At 31.8% G+C, this 21,390-nt stretch overlaps 1 protein-coding gene across 1 annotated transcript; it reads left to right on the plus strand.

Annotated features, from left to right (window-relative positions):
* Positions 1 to 175: 175 nt before the first annotated feature.
* On the plus strand, positions 176 to 20,244 carry LOC134282743 (von Willebrand factor D and EGF domain-containing protein-like). The gene is made up of 15 exons (XM_062765145.1): positions 176 to 448; positions 3,903 to 3,989; positions 4,097 to 4,441; positions 4,530 to 4,615; positions 10,418 to 10,490; positions 10,804 to 10,995; positions 11,157 to 11,365; positions 11,503 to 11,767; positions 12,250 to 12,402; positions 12,602 to 12,779; positions 13,235 to 13,425; positions 13,673 to 13,936; positions 19,705 to 19,828; positions 19,929 to 20,049; positions 20,148 to 20,244. Exons 1-15 carry the CDS (start codon positions 176 to 178, stop codon positions 20,242 to 20,244), a joined length of 2,658 nt encoding a protein of 885 aa, XP_062621129.1.
* The last annotated feature ends 1,146 nt before the right edge of the window (positions 20,245 to 21,390 follow it).

Consider the following 21,390-nt stretch of genomic DNA (forward strand, 5'->3'; position numbering starts at 1 on the left):
AAACCAAGTAGGATAGACTGACAGAGGGGACAGACAGACAGACGGAAGGACGGACGGATGGACGGACAGAAGCTAGACGGAAGGATGGACAGAGGCAGAGTAAAAAAAATTGTCCCCTTTGGTTTCACCGGTAGGGAACTGATAATTAATGAGATGAGTCAAATATCTTAATCACATGCCACTTTTTAATGCAGATCCAAAACTCCCAGAAGTAAGTTATGGCTTAAAAAAGGTTCAGGACGAGGAGAATAAAAAGACTTTGTTTTACGAGTCATTGTTTTTTAAATGCATGTCTGACGAAATACGAGATAGTGATGAAAATACTTCTTTCCAATTCAACTGGTATATTGATGGAAGTTTGAATTTCACGAGCGACACTGTTTTGAAGAACAATTTATCAAATGGATATTTTTATGAAAATGATGGCATAAAAAAATTAGGAATTAAGGTAAGTATTTTTGGCAAACTTCAATATACCGTCTGAAATCCTCCTATGCAGGGGGCAGGGGGATGTTTTCATTGCCTTTCAAAAAACTTACTATAGTTTACTATAGTCATAACTTTGAAACTTTGAAAACTTTGATTATTAAAGTGATCATTGTGACACTTTGAAAAACCTTATCGAAAACTTTAAAACTTTGAAAAACTTTGGTAAGAACTTTGACATTTGAAAAACTTTATCGAAACCTTTGACATTTTAAAAACTTTATGAAATTATTCAGCACTTTGAAAAACTTTATATGTTAAAAACTTTGAAACTTTAAAATTTTTTATCGAAAACTTTGACACTTTGAGAAACTTTATTGAAAACTTGACACTTTGAAAAAACTTTGGTGAAAACTTTGATACTTTGAAAAACTTTCAATTGGTGAAAACTTTGATACTTTGAAAAATTTGGCCAAAACTCAGACACTTTGAAAAAGTTTATGGAAAATATTTGCACTTTGGAAAACCTTGGCGAAAATTTTGACACTTTGAAAAATTTTGTTGAAAATTTTGATACTTTGAAAAACTTTGGCGAAAACTTTGAAAATTTGAAACACTTTAGCGAAAACTTTGAAACACTTTGGCGAAATTTTGGTGAAAACTTTGATACCTTGAAAAACTTTGGGGAAAAAATGACACTTTGAAAAACTTTGGCAAAAACTTTGACACTTTGAAAAACTTTATTGAAATTATTAACACTTTTAAAGAATTTATTTAAAAAATTTACCTTTTGAAAAAGTTTATCAAAAACTTTTGCTCCTTCACAAAATATTATCGAAAACCTTTTCTCTTTCAAAAACTTTATCGAAAACTTTTAAACTTTGATAAACTTTGGCGAAAACTTTGACACTTTTAAAAACCCTATTTAAATTATTCAACAATTTGAAAAAAAATTATCAACAACTTTGACACTTTAACAATTTTTATCGAAAACTTTGACACTTTGAAAAACTTGAGCGAAAACTTTGATACTTTGTAAAACTTTGGTAAAAACTTTGACACTTTGAAAAACCTTGGCAAAAATTCTGACATATTTATGACTATAGTTATCTATAGTTGAGAAACTACATGTATAGTAAACTATAGTAAACTGTAGGGTCACCCCAGAATGTATTCGCCTGAATTATAGGTTCCATTATTTGGAAACCATGTTTTGATGAAATATAAATGTTTTTCAGAAAAAACTATAGCAATAGCTCAATCTATTTTTAATTCTGTGTAAAGGATACTTTAAAATCACATGAAAGAAGATTTACATTAATACATAGAATATATTTTAAACATTACTTGGTTTATGGTAGTCCGTGAGCTCGGGTATTGGAAACATTAACATATCACTTTTCTGTATAGTCAATTTGATTATACTGTAGGCCCTGAGGTCCATGTCGTATTCATGTATTCATTGACAGATTTGATATACTTTTATATAGAAACTAAATATTGATTCTATGACAAAACATTCTAAAAATTAGAAAGAACTTGCAGTATATATTCAAATGAACAACTTGATTGAAAAACTCCATTCAACAACTAGTTTAAGCTATTCAAAAAGACAGAGCAAATCCTCGCCGCCATTAGGTATGTGCACCAGGGCATGTAAAATAATTTTGTTGTACAGCAATCCAAATGCAGCTTGTGATAGGTCTGAAGCAATGTCTTTTTATTTTGGGAGAGGGGAAGGGGCTCCTTAAATATCTGAGTTCTACAGAGCTGTGCTACATGTGTACCATCAGATCTATTTCGAATGATAGATATAAATCCACAACAGATGTCAAGTACCAGCCGTTATTGGTGACATGTATCAAAATAGCCCAAATATTTAAAATTACAAAAGTAAAAGCTAATCCGAAAGAAAATTTTACAATTTTGCTATGAAAGTATTATCAGTCAAAGAAAGCAGATCATTATAAAAAAATGAACAAACATGAATGAATTTTTACACGCTTAAAATTTTCTTTAAAAAATTGTATATTGGATTGGAACACATGCACAACATATACAAAATCGGCTTGATCGCGAAAAGTAATCGGCACAAATTAGTTATTCCCCGGTAAATTGTTAAATAAAGTTGTCGGGAATTAAAGTCGTTTTACAGTATATGTTACAGCAAATTACCTCATAACGTCAAAGTTTACGTTACAAAAGAAAATAATAATAACAAGAGGCCCAGGGGCCACATCGCTCACCTGAGCAATTGGCTAGGAAAAAGCACAGATCAGATCAGAACTGAAGGATCACTGGCGGGGGGGGGGGGGGACTTGAATTTACCCCCACCACCAGGGGGTCATGATTTGAACAAACTAGAATCTACTCTATCTGAGGATGATTCCCTATAAATATCACTAAGAATGGCTTTGAAGTTCTTGAAATGAAGATTTTAAAAGGTTTCCGTATATATTCCTATGTAAAAATTTGATCGGTCATTTTGGCCCCACCCTACCCCTGAGGGGTCCTGATTTGAACAAACTTGAATCTACACTACCTGAGGATGATTCCACATGAGTTTCATCTTTCCTGGCCCAGTGGTTCTTGAGAAGAAGATTTTTAAAGATTTTTCCTATATATTCCTATGTAAAACTTTGATCGGCCATTTTTGCCCCACCCTACCCCCGAGGGTCATGATTTGAACAAATTTGAATCTACACTACCTCAGGATGATTCCACATGAGTTTCATCTTTCCTGGCCCAGTGTTTCTTGAGAAGAAGTCTTTTTAAAAATACCATCAATTTTTTTTCTTATTCATAATGATCTCCCCTTGGAAAAGGGCCTGGCCCTTCATTTGAACAAAAATTGAATCCCCTTTACCCAAGGATACTTTGTAGCAAGTTTGGTTGAAATTGGCCCAGTGGTTCTTGAGAAAAAAATGAAAATGTGAAAAGTTTACAACGACAACGACGACGACAACGACGACAACGACGACGACGACAGACAACGGACAAATTTTGATCAGAAAAGCTCACTTGAGCCTTTGGCTCAGGTGAGCTAATAATAATAATAAACAGTTGAAATGTAAGTATTGTATCTCCACATAATTAATTTCTAAATACAGTGGACCTTCAGATATCCGGACGCCAGATATCCGGATGCTTCAGTATCCGGACGCTTTTTCATCGGAACAGAATTTCAAAATGTTATTATGTCTAGATCTTGTTTAACTGGTGATTCAGGTATCCCAACGCTTCACATATCCGGAAAAATTGACTGGGAACCCAAGCGTCCGGATAAATGAGGCTCCACTGTTTTGTATACGGAAAGGGTATTTGGACTGTTATATTGAAAGTATTGAAAGTATTTTGAATTTTCCTTTTTATTAATGATAATTTTAACTATTTCATAACCTTTTAGCTACAGTTAACTTGATGTCTAAAAATGCAATATACAATTCTGTTTCAGTTTTCATAAATTTGTTTCATAGATAAGCTGCCAATACACTTTACATAACCAAGACACAGACAGTAGATCGATTTCAAAAATGAGCGAGGATTTCTTTGCAGGATTAAAGGTATCTTTTTTCTTAAACAGATACAGATAGGTTATCCAAATAATTTTCACATGATTTTCTCTAAAATGTATATTTGTCTTTAAAGAACTTAATCATTTGAGTTGCAGATTTTAAATGAACCAATCATTGTACAAAGAGGAAAGGAGGGTGTCATAAGAATGCAGTTGACAGTGCCTTTTGGCTGTTTTTTCAACCCAGGTGATGACATATCCTGTAAATTGACTGTTGAGGCGAAAACCCCCCAACGTTCAAGCTGTAATGATATAAAAGGAATCGGTAGTTGTGGTGTAGGTATAGAAAGAAAGTCATGGAATGCTGTTCAATCAGTCATGATAAAAAATGAAGACTTAACGCTTGATTATAAAGCTTCTCCAGTACATTATATCCAGTTTCACACAACAGCAATGCCATCTCATGAAATATGGAGTAATGTTATTTTACAAGAAGTACAGGTTAGTTTTATACAAGAACAATTTTGACTGACTAAAGAATATTCTTCTTAACTGTAAAAAAAGAATAAAAATTGTTTATATCATTTAGATATACGTACAAGACACCAAGACAGATTGGAAAGGCAGGTCGTGTTATTCACACAGTGATCCTCATATGATGACCTTTGATGGACTGTGAGTTAGTTTTGATTTTATTGCACATTTCAATCATGTTTTTTAATTTATTCATGCATATGTTTTGAAAAGTAGAAAAAAAACACAAATTATCACCCGCAATAGTTCTGATTGTTTCAATGGTTCAATGTCGTGACAAAACTACAGCTTAACAAACTACAGTTTACTGTAATTAATTATTAGTAAACATTTGAATACTTTGGTTAATTAATAAACTTTATTCTATACCCTTTTTTTAAATTATAGCCTTAAGGTAGGATTGTTCTCTAGTTTCTGACTAAATGAAATATTCAATTTATATTTCCTCATATCTCTTATATATTTAGATATAAGAGATATAAAAGATCATTTTTTTTCTTATCACAATTGTTCTTTAAATATACTCTTCAAAAAAAAGAAACGCATATTAGGAACAATGCCCTGAAAAATGTATGATAGTTTTGTCATACCTTTTATTTTTGTATGGATACGACGTATTCGAGTGAAATGCATGATTTTTTAATGCAATTGTTAACTTTACAGCTATTCTACAAGTCTCACAGACAAAATGACCTGATTTTGCAAAATTCCCCCCAAAACTTTGATCTCAATTTTTATTTGTTGAATACCGATGCAATTCCTTCAGGTACAAAGGGGCTATCAAAAGCGGGGGTTCTCGATATTTTGGATCTGGTTTTATCTGAAAAAATGACGCTTCCTAAAATTGCTGCATCTGAATATTGCGTGGCACAAAAAGGAAAATGGACGACTGAAAGCAGGGGTACCGCAATCTACAGTTGCAAGAGGTTTTAATGTTACACACAGACCATATCTAACCTATAACACATAAACCATTAACATCGAACACCCAATGTTCGCAAAACATTTGGTAGACTACGTGTGACATCAGCAGCACAGCATCACTTCCGAGTATTACGTAAATTGCATGAATGTAATGCAAGGACGTCATCTAAAGCATTAGTTATCCCTGAACTGCATAGAGACTGTTTTCAGTTGACTACGAATTATTGCAAGAGGATTATTCATGCCATTGTTTCGACCCCACAGAACCCCAAATATCGACTTCAAAGATCTCAGATCAATAGAGTATGACCACAGCATCACTGCTGAACATTTTGGTTAACCTACTAGTCCAGAATGTTTATCTGAAAGCCTCTTATAAGTTTAAGAGTGCTAATGCTTTGTAATGAATGTTAAACAGATAACTGCCTCCAGGACGTTAAAAAAGTTGGTGGTGGTAGTGTAATGATATGGAAAACGGTATTTTAAGAAAGTAAAATTGATTTATTTCGAATTCAATGGACTTTGATGGGAAAGGGTACTCTAACCATGTTCTACCTACACATACCCATTCAATTTTGCAGCATCCTAGAGCCGTATTGCAATCTCACAATACACAGCCACATATGGCTCGTTTGACACACCTATTCTTGCAAAGAAACAACAACTTGTTTCAGTCACAGTCATCTAAATTGCTAGATTTAATCCAAATTAAGCATCATTAGACAAAATGAATTGACATGATTTGCCAAAGACAATCACATCCCCAGACTCTTCAACAGCTGACTAAAGTTCTGCATTTGGAGCGGGAGAGTATTCCTATACAGTTCTTATTACACAAATTTGCTTCCATTAGATGCCGTTTGTGGTTATCATTTGTGTCTTCGGGGGGCATACCAGATATTGATCTTTAATGGTCTTAAACTGACTATGATTTTAAAATTGTTGAGTAATTATGACATTTACATAGTATTCCTGTTGCTTGCCACATTTCTGTTTTATCAATGCACCATTTTACTAAATTATCTTTATGTTCAATGTGTCACTAAAATTCTACTATGCGTTTCTTTTTTTGAAGAGTATATACATGGTGCAGTGAGTTTAAAATCTAGCATGGACTATATTTTTGGAAGAATGGTGGCGTATGAAATATCTTCTTTTCTGATTCTCAAACTTTTGATAGAACACTGAATTTAGTTTTACATGTTACTCAAGAAAAGACTTTAGGAATTTTTCAAATGTTAATCGAATTAATGATAAGGGACTACAGTTTTAAAATCCATGTGTATCAAATACATGTATTATAATTCTCCAAAGTACAATTATGTTAGCTTTTAAAAGCGTCCAATCTAAAAAAAGATATAAGCCGAAAATTCATACATGTAGCAAGTGCGTTACCTGAAAAAATAAATCAAATATGTCTACCTGCAATTCATAGTCAAACAAGACGTGTTTATAAAACACTGATGCCCCCGTATGGCAACATAGCAAAGATTAAGCTTTTCTTAAATGCAAATCTAATTAATTCGTACCAAAAGTAGGGTATTCTCACTGGAAAACAATTGTGAAATTTGAAAGTAAGCTAATGTTAAAGTTTTTTAATAAGTACAAAAATCTCCAAGGTCAAGGTCAAAATGTCAATGTAATTAGTTTCAAATGAAATGTCTTGCCACATTAAATACTTATGTAGAGCATAACCGTCAGAAGTTATGGTCAACGTTCAATTTCTTAAAAAGTAGGTCAAACTCCAAGGTCAATGTCAAACGGTCAAAGTTATTGTTATCAAATGAAAGGTCTTGTCATAAGGATCAAATATAAAAAGTATGAAACAACTAGCCCTAACTCTTTAAAAGTTATGGTCAAGGATTGTTTTTTTAAAGTAGGTCAATCTCGTGATCAATGGTCAAGGTCAAAGGGTCGGTCAAGATTCTTGGTATCCAATGAAGGGTCTTCTCAAAAGTATTACATATATGAAGTATGAAAGCCCTATCCCTTACCGTTCAAAAGTTATGGCCAAGGTTAAAGTCTTTACACAAGTACAGAAATCTACGAGGTCAAGGTCAAAATGTCAAGGTTCTTGGTATCCAGTAAAAGGTCTTTAAACAAACATTATATATGTTAAGTATTAATGTCCTGGTGTCTACTGTTCAAAAGATATGGCCAAAGTAAAATTTTAAAATTTTTATGTAAAAGTGGGTCAAATTCCAAGGTCAAAACGTCAAATGTGGGTGTATCCAAAGAAAGGTCTTGTCACAAGGAATACACATATGAAATATGAAAGTCATAGCTCCACTAAATCAAGAGTTATGAGCAAGGTTAAAGCTTTTGCGGACAAACAGACAAACAGAGAGACAGACAAAGAGACAGACAGACAGACGGACATGACAAAAACTATATACCCCCGAAACTTCGTTTACGGGGGCATAAAAATTGATAAACAAAAATGAAAACTTTTACTTTTCTATTGTTACTTTAGTTAACTATAGTATTGTCCTTTCTGACACATCTGTTTAGATAGGTCTTAAAGCTCCTTAGGGACTGACCTGTTCCAAAACCTTTAACCTGGTCACTCATTTGGAAATGTAGGTCAGATCCTGCATCTGAAGCAAGTTTTGATTGTCATCCTTAAATCCATCATCCATGCAAGTCTGGCCAGATATAGCTTATTGTTTGTTGGGAATAACCTGATCATTAATCTGAAAAATGTAGGTTAGATTCATCATCATCCGAAGCAAGTCTGGGAGTGTCCATCCCTAGATGCATTATCCGTTATTTCCCGATCATAACAAGGAGCACATGGCGATTGTGACCGGTCAGAAGGGAATGCTCACTCCTCCATGGCACCTGATCCCACCTCTGATGTTTCGGAGGTCCGCGTTTGCTCTGCTCCTATTTTGTATTGTTTTATGGACTTTGATATTGAATACTGTTCTTTATCTCGATATCCATGTTTTATTAGATTAATATGTCAGAAAGGGCAGTACACTTAATTTTAACTATTTTAACTTTTTTGTTATTGCATTTCTCTGGTTTTAAAACACACAATCGTTTACATTATAAAATATAAATGTAAATCAAATTATTGAAAATGATTGGGCAGATTTAAATTAAAGTATTTTAATTGATTTACACTACGTTTTCTTGGTGTGGGTTATTATTACATTCTCGAGTATTTTGTCTGCAGATTGAATTCATACTGGATTGTAAATCAAGTTGTACATGTACCAATATGTATTTAGACAGGCACGTTTATTTACAGTTTTTTTTAACCTGAAAACCTAAAACCTTTTTAAATCTCATTTTTTAATACTCCATTACACTCTTCTGGACGAAGTAAGTTTCTGCCCCTTTTCATGATAATCTATATTAAATTAGCAGATTTTCATAGCTTCTAAATTGATAGCTTGGAAATTTATTATCATCATTATTCTTTATTTATATAAAAAAATGACTCACCCAAAGTTAATGGGATCTTATCGAGTTATAAATAACAAAAATAGTTTTGCCGCCTCATGTACTACAGACTTGTATATACATCCAACCCCAAGAATCATGAAATTGTACAATTAATATCGTCTATGGCACGGTGAATTTACAAAAAAAAAAATTAGCTTAACATAGTTTCACAGTCAATAAACTAGGTTTATCGGTTGTAAACTATAATTTACGAACTGTAAACTATATTTAACAACGTTCATCTATATTTTACACATTCTGTAAACAATAGTTAACGCGATAATCTATGTTTCAGAACCGTAAACTATACTTAAGGACATACGCAATGCACCTTAACTACTGATAATATTTCAAGATATTATAAATGTAAACTTATGAAAGCATTGCAAGTTCTTAGACAAAAAATCAGCATGCCTTACCGGGGGTTTTGAAAAGATATCAAATTTTGAAAATTTTATCATTTTTCAAAGAAAAATGTACAAAAATTAAAGAACATTTTCTTTTATCAAAAATTGTTTTAGAATAGGTGTACAAATCCATATATAGACATTTAAAGTATTACACACGAGTCCTTTATTTAGTGGAACTCTTCAACTGCAGGGAAGAATCCAATAAAGTTTAAACTACGTTGCGTATGACCTTAACACAATCATTTGCGATTAAAAAACATAGATTATCTGATAAGTACAGTTTAACAATTTGTAAACTATGGTTAAAACTATCTGATGAATATAGTTTCACGATTTGTGAAACTATGATTAACAACTCTTAACTATACTTCACGATTGTTAATCATAGTTTACAGAGTGACGTGAATATATGTTTATCAACAAAATACATTGTTAACGTTTATTACAGACATATAAACCTAGATTAGAATTCAAAAACTATAGTTACATGTAACAACCGTTAATTAAGTTTTACAAATTTAAACTATATTTAACGAATTGTAGCTATAATTCACTGTTTGTAAACTATACTGTAGATCACTTAATATTCGCGACACCTTATTTTCGCGAGTTAGTCATTGACTCTTGATTAGCGAGACAAAATTTTCACGAATTGTGGTTATTGTTCTATATAATCTTAAGGAATACTATTATACGCGAGAATCAAACTTTCGCGAGCACACTGTCTCGCGTAATTACGCGAAAATAAAGTTCTCGCTAATAAAAAGTGATTTACAGTAGTTAATAGTCGGTAAACCTAAATTATCAACTTGAAACTATCTTTAACGCATTTTTGTGAATTTTGCGTTCCATAGGACAAAGCTATTGCACGTAAATTCATACACAATTCTTGAGTTACCTAAATGATGAGGAAAAACACGCAAGAAAAATAAGTTTTTCACTTAAATAAGATTAAACGCATTGTTTATTTGATTATATAAAATGTTTAATTATTTAAAAAAAAGAAGCTAGAAAATGAATCATGCACCTTTTTATGAAGCCTTCGTCCTTCATAATGTGTGCAATATTATAAATTGCATTTCACTTAATTAAATTATTCTCTTTTTATAATCAATTTCAAATGGACCCTTTCCTTTTTGTTTTATCTTTTTTATAGCAAGTATGATAACCAAAATCCTGGAACATTCATTATGTACGAAAGTATGGACGGATTTGGCAATATAATGCAGGTACAATTTTCCAGTTTACAAACATGTAAGAAGTACAAGACCCCAATCCCCTCCCAACCCCAACCCATTTTTACACTTCATGAAACAAAAGACGCTAAAAAAGCGTTATGATCTTATATAAAAAAAACCCGCAAAACCGAAGAGCCTTATAAAAAACGTTTACAAAGGCCACTATAGTAAAATATATATATACTGTGAAACAAGAAACTGTAAAATCATGAGTTTGAAACTATAATTACGTATAGTGAACAATATCTTCTTAGCTAGTAAATTTTGTTAGGGTAGAATTAAATTTAACCTCTTGAAATTGAAGGTTCAAACAAGACTTACACCATGCAACATGGTGACTGCGCCTGGCATATTTTGTAACTGTGGTGTAGCTGTGCGTGCTGCTGCTGATGTTTATGTTATTGATAGATGTCCGAATGATGAATACTTTTTTGGATTCAAAAACTGTGCCAATAATGTCTTGGACGTACGCAAACAAGATGAATTTAATTATATGGTGAGTATATAATTATAATAAATTTTCAACACTATATGACGTACATATATAGGAGGAATTGTTAAATTATGTTCTTGCATAACACATTTTACGATTTATTTTATTCATCCTGTAATGTTGAAGTTTGTAAGAAATCATAAATATTTTTCATTATCATTCAGATTTATTTTCCTACAAGCACGTATGTACAATTGCGTTTGTGGAAATATCAGACCGAGAATGTAATTGAAGTTAACATATTTCCGTCAAAATTTGATGAAGGTGTATCTAAAGGCCTGTGTAGTCAATTAAATTCAAGTAGACTATATGATTTCAACCACAAATCCCATCTTCATGTTCACAGACCAGACAGTTTTTCTCTATCTTGGAGGTTTGTTTTTCATTGTGTTGTAATTGATAGTTAACATTGATTCTATTTTCCTTGTTTAAAGTTAATCTCATAACATGTACATAACAACAGCCAGAGACATAGATTCATGTAGTATAAATATTTTACACTGCTTGTAGAGTTAAAGATCAAAACAGCCTGTTCAACATGTTGAAGTCCGATATTGAAAATCTCGGTCATATGAAAGGATCTGTGAGCATTTGTACATGTCGTAAAATCAAATTTGAATTGAGCAATACTGTCCAATGTTCGAATAATGTTTCTTGTCCGAGAGCGGACGAAGCTGTCAAAAGTCATGCTTGTAATCAGAAAGGAAAACGGTCGATACGCTCTGTTTTTACTTACGTACCAAATAAACCCCTAAGTCGACCTCAGAGATCAAAGGTAAGAAGATTCTTTTATATGTATATCAATTCATTTAACCTTTGCACTTTCAGCTAAATATTTCATTTGAATCTGAGTTGTAAAGTCGTAGTTTCGAACCTCAACTGAAAAAAAAGTCAATAAAAATATATAACTATTTTTTTGTGAAAAGCTTGGCTCTTTGGGGTATATTAATAGAGTCATAATGCTTCATTAACGAAAGAAAGCAGTGATTAATTTATGTACTTTTCTGAATATTTGGTCTCTGCATTGCGTTGCTAAATTGTGCTGATTGTATTAGATGTAAAAATATAAATTAAAGAGATTTCTTGAAGATTTTGTGATATATTTAACGCTTAACTGTTGCTACTACTTTGATTCATGATGGGGACTGATTAACCAATGTGTCTTAGGATATAATTAATTTGTGTGAGATCTCTAGTTTTCTACTGCGAATTACTGTGAATTCTCAATTTATATTAATTTAAAATCTTCCATTCAAGAGATCTGCAGTAGTTATCAGATCAATGTCGGAAAAGGAGGCCAGAATTTTTTGCGAAACCTATATGAATTCATCTAAAAGTTTCCAGGCCTGCCGAAGTGTACCAAATGTGGATGCGGAAAATGCTATTCAAAACTGCATTGCAGACATTCAGGTATATACACTGAAACCCTCTGTTTAACTATTCTTGAACAGTCCAAAACATGCATTGATTGCTAATTTCTTTCGACGCAATTTATTTAGTATTCATTTGTACTTTATTCGTCTTCCTGTACAATGTATTATGCAATGTATTGCGTACATTGTTCCAGAAAACGTGAATTCAATAAAATGAGATATTATCCTAATTTCAGTTAACAAATACAACTCTCTGGGCACCTGCATCTCGTGAAGGATTGAAGACATTGTGTATGAAAGAATTAAATCAAAATAACACATTTAGAGAGGGAAAGGATGGACAACGAATAGTAGAAAATATTAAAAATATGATGTGTCCAAATGAATGCAGTGGTCATGGCATATGTAATAATGGTATGAAAATGAGCAGAATACATAGATGCACAAGAAGAAAATTATACATTTAGCTCTGGATTAGATAATTATAATTTGTTTTTTTTTATTCGTCACATATTTTTTTTCTATCTTATTATAATTTTATAGACCTTTAGAATTAACAATGTGTTTTTAATGAATCAGACAAACAAGTCTATACTGATCTTGTCTGTCAATCAATTTGTTACTGAAGTGGATGAAAGCTCTCGGTTTTTTAAGAAATAATTATAAAGTTAATGAAGTCAATTAGGTAAAGTTGAATAAGTAGAATTCAGTCTTCAACAATACGATTGTATTCATTTCCAACGAATGTTTTGAGTCCACAAAGAAAAAGTTATTCATAAAAAATTATCACACAATGGTTTGCAATTTTTCTCTAACATAACATATTCAATTTCACCTGTATCAAATTAGACAAAATGCTATTTGTGTAGGAACTTGTGATTGTGAGGGCATTTTTGGCGGATCAGACTGTTCCCAAGAGCTATCTATCCCACCTGATGTTTTCTCAATAAACCCTCACAGTGGAGGAATCTGCGATGTTGCAAATTGTGAAGAAGCTGTTGTAGAAGGGGACATGTTCCTCGACAGAGAAAATCTAACATGCAAGATGACTAGATTCCAGGTTTGACTGATATCATGTGCTATTTTCTTTAGATCTAGAATTTACATTATATATGAGGATGAAAAAACCCCAAGATAAATGCAGATTATTTCATTGGTTAGTAATCTGGAAAAGATAAGGGGAAAATTATAATAAAAAATTGTGATGAGACTCATTTTGATGGAGATAACATTAAGTCGGATAGAGAAGGAAAGAGATAGAAAAAGGAGGAAAGAAAGATCTACATGTCTTTGTCTTGATATTTCAGGCCTCCTTAACGAACATGAAAGTTTACCACGAATCTGTTATCATACCAGCAGAACATAATACCCTCGCTGAGGTCCGATGCCGTGTTCCAGTTAATGAACACAAAAGATCAATTCGTTATTCTCATGAAGCATTTGTGACAGGTTACATGATTTCAATAAGTAACAATGCTAACAACTTCAGCTCCGGTCAGTTTATGTACATCTTAGACTCTACGTGTCAGGATACAGTGAATGTGTCTGGACAACTTAGATTTGCTCTAAAGGTGAAAATTACGATATTTTTTTTAGAATTAAAAATCTGATTACTCGTTTTCTTCTTTTAAATAATGTAACTTTTCTTTATGACATCTATCTAAACGTTTTTCGAGTTCCATATAACTATACAAGGGTTGTTAGAAAAGTTCGCGGACAAGTTCTATTGTGAGCGAGCTATTTCCATGATACCGGTTTCACTCTTCAAATAAAAACTTCACCATTTTCCAATGAATTAACAAAGATTTGGTAAGTTTTAGTAAATGGACCTGATATTTTACATACTAATAAACAAAAGATATGAATTTAATTAGATAGGTCACACTTCAGAGTACACGATAGATTTTCCATAAAACAATGTGTCCACGAACTTTTCTAACAACCCTCGTAAATGTATATTATACACAGTTCTAAGAAATACATACGCATTGAATACATGGCCTAATAAATATCTTCATGAAACACGAGGCCATGGGCCTCATAGGTCATCTGAGTATCATGTAACAACTTTCCAATAATTGTAGTTGGTTCAGGTTTTAAACCAAAAGCCATAAACATCAAAATTTTGAAACATGCACCATTGTTTATAACAATTATGCACTTAGCAACTTACTTTGTTTACTTTATACTCAGAGGTAGAACAGAGTAACAAATAGAAAATTGTATTTTTAATTGAATTGAATTTTTAAAGAAATAATGTATTTTCACTATATAATCAAAAGAGTCCAACCCTAACACCAGAAACCTTGACTCCGAAACCATGAAATTCACAATTTTAGAAGAAGCAGCCTTATTCTTTGTGCTTGGTTAGTTTACTTAATGTCTAGGAGCAGAGAAGAAGGTTTTAATAATAATAATAATAATAATAATATTTAGCCCCACCCTAGCACTGGAATCCCACACCCCTTGGGCCATGAATTTCACAATTTTGGTAGAAGACTCAATTGCTGATTACAATCATGCCGGAAGTTTCACTATTTGATGTCCAGCAATAAAATAGATTTTTAAAGGTTGAATTAACTTTAGTTGTTTTAGCCCCTCCCTTCATGCTTTGTGTTTAAAATTCGTTAAAATTGGTTGAGCGGGTGCAGAGAAGAAGCTGAAAGTGTTTAATTAAATGTTAACGAATGATGAACTAAGAACGACGACGGATTTTATGATTGATTGATTTATATTGTTTAACGTCCCTCTCTAGAATTTTTCACTCATATGGAGACGTCACCGTATGTCGGTGAAGGGCAAATTTTGACCTTTACTTGGCACTCAGGGCCATTGAACAGTGAGGGATCTTTCTCGTGCCAATGCCTGCCGCTGACAAGGGGCCTCGGTTTCTAAGGTCTCATCCAAAAGACCTGCAACTTTCACTTCAAAGTGCCGAGCGCATGGCGAAGGAACAGTTGCTACCCATATTATCGAAAAGGTCAGTCGCGGCTGAAATACGAACTCACGACCTCCTGATCACAGAGCGAGCGCTCTACCGATTGAACGGTAACGACGACGGAAGAATGGAACAGACAGCAATAGGTCACTTTAGTTTACTCAGTGACCTAACAAATGTTTATAAACAAATCTTTCAATAATAGAAGTTCTTACCTAACTTAGTTTAAAGATATGTGAACCTGACGTTTTTTATCCCACCGCGCAACTCGAACTGCGGAAGATGGGACTGGTCAATGTCGTGATCATGGTACATAGGATTTTGCTAAAACACTAGTTTGAAAGATTCAATCGCGATTAAATAGTAAAATAAAGCCAAATTATTTCAATATTGCATGAATTTTATTAATTTTGGCTGTTTGCCTGTTCCAACCCAGATAATTTACGACATTACACCCTAGCCGGTTTGCGATGCCATGTTTCGTTTACAAGGAAAAAAGCAGTGTATACACCGAGAATACGGTTTATTTGGGATATCTAGGCGAAAAAGATACAGATTAGTGCCTTTCATTTTCATGTAACAACTGCATCAGCGATGTCACCCTGAATGCAATTCCACGATGCACTTCATTGTTTTTCACGTAAGTAAAAGTAGGCCTAAACTAATAGCAGAATAAACATGCACCAAATAGATGGATAACCTGAGTTTACCTTACACCATATGAATGTACATGTATTAATTCTTATGTTGTAATTTATAGCTGTATAGCATCATCGACATTCAATGTGTCCTTTGTCACCAGCTCGAATTACAATTGATTCGGATATTACAGAAAATCTGCACAAGATCCAGTTTTATGAAGTTTTTTAACTCCCTCATAAATTCAAAGAGAGATTAATGAATAAACGTATTTACAATGAGCTCTGATTATGATATCTTATGACAAGCATTGCCAGGAATCATGATTGTGTAAATGTATTTGTAAATTTACAGACTTTACATAAAATATTTTCCTCTCATATTTTCTCGGTAGGGTCATCATTTTCATTTAGTTATGAACATGGAATAAAAATACATGGTAATAAATAGTCTTAAATAATTTTTCTAGGGTATAAATTGGATTTACTATTTATTACCAGTGTCGAATAACCAAATTGCAAATCACAGGCCACGTAGCAAATTTCATGATAGAAAATTCAGTTTGACATACATGTATATGTATTAACCACAACTCTGTTGATTTTGTGACGAAATCCTGACTTACGATTGGTAGAAGTCTATCGCGTAAAGGATGTGAATTACTTATACCCAGTCAATTGTAAATCAATACCTGGTCGATGTAAAATTCTTTTGAAACACTTTGAACAACTCAAATTCTCAAGGTTAATGTTTTAGTGTTTGCAGTAGACCAGGTTAAAATTATAAATTATTTATTTTCTTGCCTTCGATATGGACAGAATATGAAATGTCAGGTTATATTTCCAAGATCACAAGAGACAAATTCCGAAATATTATTTCTTTTCATTTAAAAATTAGATAAGAGAGGAAAAAATATTCCTTCAAGAGAACAATTTATTTATTTCAGTTTTCATTTTCTAGATTAAATTATTCCCAAAATCTGTTATCGGATCCAAATGGTCCTCCCTTTACATATAACTTGCTAATATGATTATAGAAAGTCCAGTAGTGTAATATTTTGAAGCTTCACTCGTCTAGTAGTCAATTCTAATAAATACATGTACCAGTAATTGCAAAGGCGTCAAATTAATAAAATGTTAGAAAATAAAGTAATAATTCAAGTTTTAAATGGATATTATTTATTTATATGTTTACCATACATATCCATGTACACATCATTTAGACTTTTAATGGTTATAACTAAAATGAAATTTATTTTCCAGTTAAGAATCTTATTGCTGTATCAGTCATCAAAAACTGGAATCCGCATGGCACAGTTTTTTTTAACAGCTCTCTATTGTCTCAAAGTAAGAAATTTGGAGACCGGTCCTTTGGAAGAGACTGTATAAACTGTGGTCCCGTGCTGCAGAAGATGTTGGCATGAAAAAGATCCCTCACAGCCCAGTGACCATAAGTACCGAGTATAGGTATAAAGTTGCAGCCCTCCACCAGCAAGTGGTTAGCATCTCCATATCAGTGAAAAAAATTCTTGAGAGGGGCATTACACAACATACAAACAAAGCAAAGGCTAAAATTTTTGCCTCAGAAAATACCTACACCTACAGTGATCATTATTTCAACAAAGGATGTGACCAAAAAAGCTTGCAGTTGAAAGACAAAGAAAAGAAGAAAAGTATTCATTATGACATGAAAGCTAGTTTTTTATAGAACAAAGTGAACATAATGTAGATTCTTTTGTCAAGGTTAAAGAAATAATTCTGTTTGACTAGAACAAATAGTTCTCTTTTTAAAGAGTGTTATATGTTATACATTTTAATATTAATTACATTGGCAATAGCATCTGTGCTAAAATATGCCATTGTAATGTCAGTTTTATTGTCTGGCCTTTTCTCTATTCAAATAAACCTTAGTGCTTGAATTTAAGTATTTAGATATATGCTTAGTCTTCATTTCAGTTTTAATTTTGGAAGATTTTGAAAAAAAAAGTCAGAGGAAATTCAGATAATCATATCTTTTTTTTCCCAATTCATGTACATACCAATTTTTTCCCTCTTTCACAAAGCTAATCATCACTTCTTAAAAATGGAATTAAAAAAAATATCAAATTATATCAAGTGTGATTTTAAAAAAAATTTAGTAGTCAAGGGAAAGAAAAAATAGGCAATTTTTAAGAGGAAATTCATATTATCATATCTTTTTTTTTCCAATTCATGTACATACCAATTTTTTTTCCCTCTTTCACATAACTAAACATCACTTCTTTAAATTACAATTAAAAATATAATCAAATTATATCAAGTGTGATTTTATAACATTTTTAAAAAGTCAAGAAAAAATAGGCAAATTTTAAGAGGACAGAGGAAATTCAGACTGTAATTATGGGCACATTTGATATTTTACCAATGAAAAAGAATAAGCATGTTTGATTTTTTAATTTTATATTGATATATTTACATGTATATTTAAAATTAAACGAAATAATTTTTGATCAATTTGTTCGCAATTATAACAGACAAATGTGCTTTACGGGTCAGTATTTGAAAAAAAGGGTCAGAGGAAATTCAAATTATCAAATCTCTTTTTCCAATTCATGCACAAACGAATTTTCTCCCTCTTTCACACAGCTTAACATCACTTCTTTCAAATGGAATAAAAAAAAAAATAAAATCTCAAATATATATCAAGTGTGATTTCATAACATTTTCAATAGTCAAGGTTAAGAAAAGAAGGCAATTTTTAAGAGGCCTGAAGAAATTCAAACTGTATTTATGGGCACATTAGTACTTTATTTATGAAACAGAATAAGCATGTATGATTTTAATTTTTATATTAACATGATTGGTATTTAAAATTAAACGGATTGATTTTTGCTTGATTTTTTAGCAGTTATTACAGATAAATGTGCTTTACGGGTCAGCATTTGAAAAAGGGCCAGAGGAAATTCAGATTATCATATCTTTTTTTTCCAATTCATGTACATACCATTTTTTTCCTCTTTCACAAAGCTAAACATCACTTCTTTAAAATGGAATTAAAAAATAATATTTCCAATTATATCAAGTGTGATTCTATAGCATTTTTTATTATTTAAGGTTAAGAAAAAATTGACAATTTTTAAGGGGCCAGAGGAAATTCGGACAGTAATTATGTGCTTATTAGATACTAACTTAATGGAAAAAATAAGAATAGTACATTTCTGCACCAATTCTTTATATTATAGCAAATTAATAAATTTGAACTGCAATTTATAAGTTTTTTTATGACTTTCTTGAAATTTAGTGAAATTTTCTGAATAGCTTTAATCTTTTAAAACATGGTCATCTTCAGGGACTGTTGCCATGGAAACGAACTCATGTACTTATATCAAATTGTTGTTTTTTGATCAAGGAACTTGTACCCTATCTGTTAATACCCATTTTTTAATTTTCTAATTACTATTTGTCAGGTTCATATATCCTTAATAACAAAAATTGTTAAACAAAGAATGATTATAACCTTTATAACTCTAAAGATAATAAATCCTTCAAATTAAAAAAAAATATATTTCCTGTTGATAAATTTCTTTTCAATTTAACGAGCTATTCATAATTCACTAAATACATAAATATCCTAGCAGAAAAATTGAATTTGTTATAAAGTCATACATGCAGAAAAACCAGGTTTCTAGTTTTATTATTGTAATATGCCAATGTCTCTGCTCAATGTCTATATGCTAGACAATTTGGTTTTAATATATATGTATTTACATTTACGTACTTTCAGGATAAATACTGTTTCATCAATGGTCAATGTGTGCCTGACAATGCAGAATTTGGATCAAACAATTGCTATGGTTGTGCTTCTAGTGAGAATAAGTTTTCTTGGACATTAAATGCAACCAAAGAAGGTGAGCAATGCGTTTTATATATAAATATAATAATGCTTATGAGTAAGCTGCTTAAGTAGAATTTCATTTAAAAAATTGACGAATTTCTTTTTCTCTATAGAATGTAAATCTTCCCTGGACAAAGGCAGATATGAATCTGTTCTCGTTTCTTTGACAATGTCTTGTGTTGCAGTAATTTTGATCGTTGCTTTTGTTATTGCCATCAAAAAGTTAAAGAAAAGGTAAAAACTTTCAATATTTGCATTGATGAGTGTTCAAGAAGAAGCATCATAGTGAAATAAGTTAATAATACATGTGTAAATTCTTCTCTTTTTTTCAGAAATACTATTGCAGGTTTAACAAAATTCCCTGAATCTCACATTGATACAGGAAAACCTAAGTTGAATTTTTCATTTGACAGCAGAGGAAAATTCTAAAGCAGAGAAATAGGGAAAAAAATGTACTCCATTTCAGATGATATATTGGTCATAATGTGTTATAAATTCATGATTGATTCTTTTTGAAATCCTGTTTTATAACAATTAACATTACTGTCATATACATACCTGCATATACTTAAATTGAAATCTTTTGTTATAATTTGTAGTTTTAAAGAAAATCAAAAGAGCATTTTTTTTTAAATTAAATGCATCTTTTTATCCTCCATTCATCGAGACATTGAAATCTTTATCAGAGAAATTACCACGAAGTACACAAAATTATTTCTAGTTTTTTTTCTCTCATAAACTTTTCTCTTTCTCTGAAAAAATATTTGCAAATGTTTCATATTGTATACGAATAAAAAATCATGCATATGTTTTGTCAATTGCTTTTATGTAATTTGATTGCAAGCAAAATAGATATGTTAATCCTTTCGGAGACTGATATTTATAATGTCTGCTATTTTCATTTGAAACATCTTAAAGTCTTAGTTTTTAAGTGTTACATGTATACGGTGTGTCATTCAATTGGGTGTCAGTCAAAAGTTGATCTTGTTCAAGAAAAGGCAACTTCTTTTCTTTATTTCTAAAATTTATTTGGGTAAGTTGAAAAACACAGCACACTTATCTATATCAACTTGTTCTTAAGATAAACTCAGGCAATGGGAACAATATTTAAATATCAGCATATGTGTTTTGATAGTGCCTACATACATGTCAAATATCTCAGTGTTATCTCAATAGACCCTCTCCATATGACTTATTTTAGCAGTTATTCCCCTAAGCCGCCATCTTGCAGGGCAAAGTAGAGAATTTATCTCCATGAGCAAACAATTTTAAATATGCATGCAAGAAATATATGGGGGAAAATATTTACAATCATAAAATCATGAATTAATAGAGGCTTTTAAAAAAATTATATCATTAAGAAAAGTAGTGTTAAAATTTACATCAGTAACCAGTAACACAGATTTAACTTGGTTGAATAATAAAAATATCTGGGATTGCTACCCTACAATATGTTGGCCAAGGTGAATAACTCCTAGGCAAAATATGTCTTGGGAAAATGGTCTATTCACTAAAACGTTCTGTCTAAAAAGGAGACTCCGATTTCAATAGTGTAGCACCTTTTTGTCAAATCTT

Source organism: Saccostrea cucullata, unplaced genomic scaffold (genome assembly GCF_032062105.1).
Source record: "Saccostrea cucullata isolate Sc308-1 unplaced genomic scaffold, CSIRO_AGI_Scuc_v1 ctg3323, whole genome shotgun sequence".
NCBI classification, from domain to species: domain Eukaryota; kingdom Metazoa; phylum Mollusca; class Bivalvia; order Ostreida; family Ostreidae; genus Saccostrea; species Saccostrea cuccullata.

Excerpts from the sequence above, each read along its gene's own strand:
- LOC134282743 (XM_062765145.1), top strand. The coding sequence starts at position 176 with ATGCCACTTTTTAATGCAGATCCAAAACTCCCAGAAGTAAGTTATGGC. Across the intron at positions 4,616-10,417 it reads ATGATGACCTTTGATGGACT|CAAGTATGATAACCAAAATC; the intron begins GTGAGTTAGTTT and ends TCTTTTTTATAG. Across the intron at positions 20,050-20,147 it reads ATCAAAAAGTTAAAGAAAAG|AAATACTATTGCAGGTTTAA; the intron begins GTAAAAACTTTC and ends TCTTTTTTTCAG.